Source organism: Temnothorax curvispinosus, unplaced genomic scaffold, assembly GCF_003070985.1.
Source record: "Temnothorax curvispinosus isolate PA1 unplaced genomic scaffold, ASM307098v1 QBEX01016487.1, whole genome shotgun sequence".
NCBI classification, from domain to species: Eukaryota; Metazoa; Arthropoda; class Insecta; order Hymenoptera; family Formicidae; genus Temnothorax; species Temnothorax curvispinosus.
The window spans coordinates 1,568-5,932 of NW_020226267.1; the positions used below are offsets into that span (position 1 = coordinate 1,568).

The 4,365-nt window shown below is 32.2% G+C and overlaps 1 protein-coding gene across 1 annotated transcript; it reads left to right on the forward strand.

The window, feature by feature from the left end:
• Positions 1-751: 751 nt before the first annotated feature.
• LOC112466675 (retinol dehydrogenase 14-like) lies at positions 752-4,359 on the forward strand (the record flags this gene model as incomplete). Its single annotated transcript, XM_025034900.1, has 4 exons — positions 752-779; positions 3,672-3,755; positions 3,861-4,168; positions 4,273-4,359. Coding segments are annotated over 4 exons (507 nt in total), but the record flags the coding sequence as incomplete, so codon positions are not given.
• Between the last annotated feature and the right edge of the window lie 6 nt (positions 4,360-4,365).

The following is a 4,365-nucleotide window of genomic DNA, read 5'->3' on the forward strand; positions in this document are numbered from 1 at the left end:
ATTAATATTGAATAAGTGTTAAATACATGTTTTTTTCAAATAATTATTGCAAATAAATAATTAATGTAAAATAAATGTTAAATTAATGTCGAATTAATGTTAAATTAATGTTACTTCAAATTATTATTGCAAATAAATTATTAATGTAAAACAAATATTAAATAAACATTAAATAAATATTTTCTTTAAATCATTATTTTAAATAAATAATTAATGTAAAATAGATATTTAATGAACATTAAATAAATATTATTTTTACAATAAATTGTACAATGTATAATTAATAAAAAATAAATATAAAAAATAAACATTTAAAAAACGTCTGCTAATTGGGATGTGCATCACGATTTCGAAATTATTTATGCAGATATTGTTATGTAGATATTTATGCAATTTGTTTTTACGTCATTATTTTTTGTTAAGTATAAGCTATAGCTTATACTTAACAAAAAATAATGACGTAAAAACAGATTGCATAAATATCTACATAACAATTAAAGCTATAGCCTATATAAGAACACAAAGACAAAGTCTGTGACTATTCAATAAACAATTGCGTTCAACCGATTATAGCATTTTCAGTGAAATCGATAGTGAGTGAATTCCAATAGAAATAGTCAATCGCATATTGTTGACGTCGTGGATAAAGAAGCACTATAAAATGTGGTTCTTTAATGAAATGTGTATGAGCAAAGCACGTCTTGACGGCAAAACTGTTGTGATAACAGGAGCAAGTAGTGGTATCGGCAAGGAGACTGCCAGAGATTTATATACAAGAGGTGATTTTACTGAAATGATAATTTATATTATTTTAAATTTTAAACTTAAGGTGCGTGTCCACCTGCGAGTAAAACTCTCGAGAGTAGCTCTCGAGATTGATTCTGACACTGTCCATTTGAGAGTAATTTTTCTGACATTGTACTCTCGCGAGCATCTCGTGAGAAGCCAGAGAGTATTCTTTCGGAGAGTTCTCTCAAAACCGTGTCCACTTACGTACTTTTTTAGTCGATCTCTGAGAGTGGTGACATCATAATGTCTCGTAAACGAAAAAACTTGCGGCTACTATAGTGACTAACATTATTTTAAAAAGAAAAAGGGCGTTAAATAACAACAAAAAAACCTTCTGGGTCAAGCAATGGATTGATCGCAGGTGCCGAATCTGCTCTAATTATAGAGAGCTTAAGATTGAAGACTCCCAACAATTAAAAGTTTCTGCAGACTTACAAATTGTGAAGTGGAATACATAGTGCGATATTATTATTTAGTTTTCAGTTTGCGAAATACCTTGATGTTAGATTTTTATATGTAAATATTTAATAATTTAATTTCCTTTTTTTTAAATGTAGGTACTTAATTTGCGATAAAAATATATTTACTTTCAGCACTGTAAACTACAGTGTAACTATTATAAAACGTGCAAACTATGTAAAACTAAAGTGTAACTAATTATTGACCAAGTAATTAGAGAATGTATTAAAAATATTCTTATCTAATTCTTTAAATTATAAATTTTTTTCGCAGAACATAAAAATTTAAAAATTTTTTTATTTTTGTCACAGTAGTTATAAAGTATCGTATTCTACAATAGTACATGATTTCCGCATTATTCAATAAGTTCCTTTGTGTCATCAAAAGAACAAACTTTTGCCATCTCGGTTTTTACTCTCAACATGTAGCTCTCAAAATACGAACAGCGTTCGAGTTTGGCGAGCTGATTTCCGAGAGTAAAATAACGTTATGTCGATTTGCGAGTAGGTCTTGACAAGTTCGCTCGCCGAGAGTTGCGATTCATTCTCCATTAGGTACTCTCATGAGTATGTCCATTTGCTAGAATCAATCTCGAGAGCTACTCTTGAGAGTTTTACTCGCAGGTGGACACGCACCATTAAGTAGATATTATATAGGATTAATAAAATATAAATTTTTGTTATTCGTTAAGAGATAACAGTGCCAAATGTCATTGTTATACAACCATACTGTTATCTAACAATACTTCATGAAAACACTATATTCATTTCTTTACTAGAATATTAAGTTTTTTGCAATTATCTTTTATTAGAATTAAACAGGCAATAAGAGCCAAGCGTGGTTACAATCGCTAAAATTTATTATATGCAAATAGTGTCAATTACAAAATTACGTACGTTTTGACCCTTTTTTTGGGTCATCCTCAGCGCGTTGTCTACACATTTAGTACTAAATCTAAATAGGGCTTTTCTTTTCCTTTTTCGTAAGCCTATTCGACAAATCAATTCCTCCTAATAGTCCTTTGGGCAGATGCACACTCCGAAGCCTTCCCAGGTATCTTAGTGTGTGATTTCCTGGTTTGAGCGCCAGGAAATTCGTTTGCAGATAATCAGTCATGATTCGATGGAAAAGATACCTATACAGATACTCAGAGTGACAACTACCCCAGGACTGTATGCATACAACACGTTATGCGATGCGTAACGCTACTTACAGATAGTGCAGTCATTCGTCACATCGCAGTTATTCTCCTTGCACGACTATCCGTGACAGCAAAGGAACGGACTGTGTCTCGTCAACGCTTAAACAAACAATGACACAACCGCTCTTACAATATCATTGCTGTATAGTCGCGGACAGAACGCGGACAGAAAGGTTGTCCGAAAGGTTGTCCGACTTTGAGCCGTATTCATAGTATGAATACGGGTGTATAAGTCGGACAACCTTTCTGTTCACGAGTACATGGAAGGGGAAATATGACGAACAAGAACAACAATGTTTTTATATTTTTGCAAGACCTTCAATAACATTTATATACATTTCAGGCAAATTCTCCGTGTCCGTTTGCAAATTTATACCGTTCGTTTGTTTTTTGATGTAAATCATTTCAGATATTAATCTTTTATTTAGAAACCGTTCCCTATCTAAGATCTTCACATCATTCCAAATAAAATCGTGATTACATTCAACCTTATGGTCCGTCACCACTGAATGACAACTACCATTCCTCCTTATGTGAGATTCATGCTCTTTTATTCTCGTATGCAGTTGTCTACCGGTCTGTCCAACATAGGATGCATCACAGTTTTTACAGTTAATTTGGTATACTACGTTCCTAGCTGACGAATTAGGAAGAACATCCTTATGTACTTTAATGAATTTATTTAATTTGTTTGTGCTCACGTACGATAGCTTTAATTCAAGATCTCTCGTAATATTTCTGTATTTTTTTGTTAATGTAAGGACATATGGTATCACAAAAAATGGACCCCTATTAACCGTCTTTTCCCTTGCATTTACATGGAGGTTTGCAGAAAGATACCTCAGGCGTTCGTATATGACTTTAAAAATAAAATCTAACGGGTAGCAATTTTTTATTAAAATACGAACTATTGATTCCAAGTTTTTTTGTTGAAATTCAGGGTGTGACAATCTAAAGACTCTGTCCGTAAGGCTATTGACCGTGCCTTTTTTCTGGCAAAGAGCATGTTGTGATAAGAAATTCAAATATCTCCCAGAAAATGTGGACTTATGAAATCAATCAAATATCAATGTTTAATTCTAATATTTGATATACTGCAGAGGCTTTATACAGTATCAATTATCTTTGTTTCACTTATAAATCTATAAAATTTTTTACGACTTTACAATTAAAAAGTATACTAGCTCTTAAACACATTTGTATAAATAACGTATGCATTTAGGCGCTATAGAGTAATTCTGGCTTGTAGAAATATGGAAAAGACAAATGAAGCAGTTGAAGATATAAAGAGCAACCCACCTTCATGGTAAATATATAAACTTAGATATATCATAAGAAAAGCAATTAAATTTAAATTTTTTTATGATGGAGAAAATGACGATGTGGTCTGTAAATCAATGGTTACTTTTAGGATGAAAAAGGATAAATATAAAAATAATGTGGGTGAGCTTGCGATTTATTTTCTGGATCTACGCAGTTTTAAAAGCGTGAAAGATTGTGCTAAGAATTTGCTGACAAACGAAGCAGCTATTGACATACTCATAAATAATGCCGGTATGGCTGCTGCGTCTCCGTACGAGAAGACAGAGGATGGAATTGAGACGACATTACAAGTCAACCATCTTGGCCATTTTCTTTTGACACTTTTGTTACTACCAAAAATGCAATCGTCTTCTCCCAGTTGCAGAATAATCAATGTCTCATCAATTGCATATATTTGTATGTAAAGTGATTATGGTGACTTTAGAAATAAACTAAAATGTCTTTTGTACACACCCGGCTTTTGTTTGAAGTACAACTATAACAAAATCATTCTATTATAGTTGCTGACATAGATTTCGATGACATTAATCTGGAGAGATCTTATGCACTATTTAAAAGTTATGCACGAAGCAAACTAGCAAACATTCTGTTCA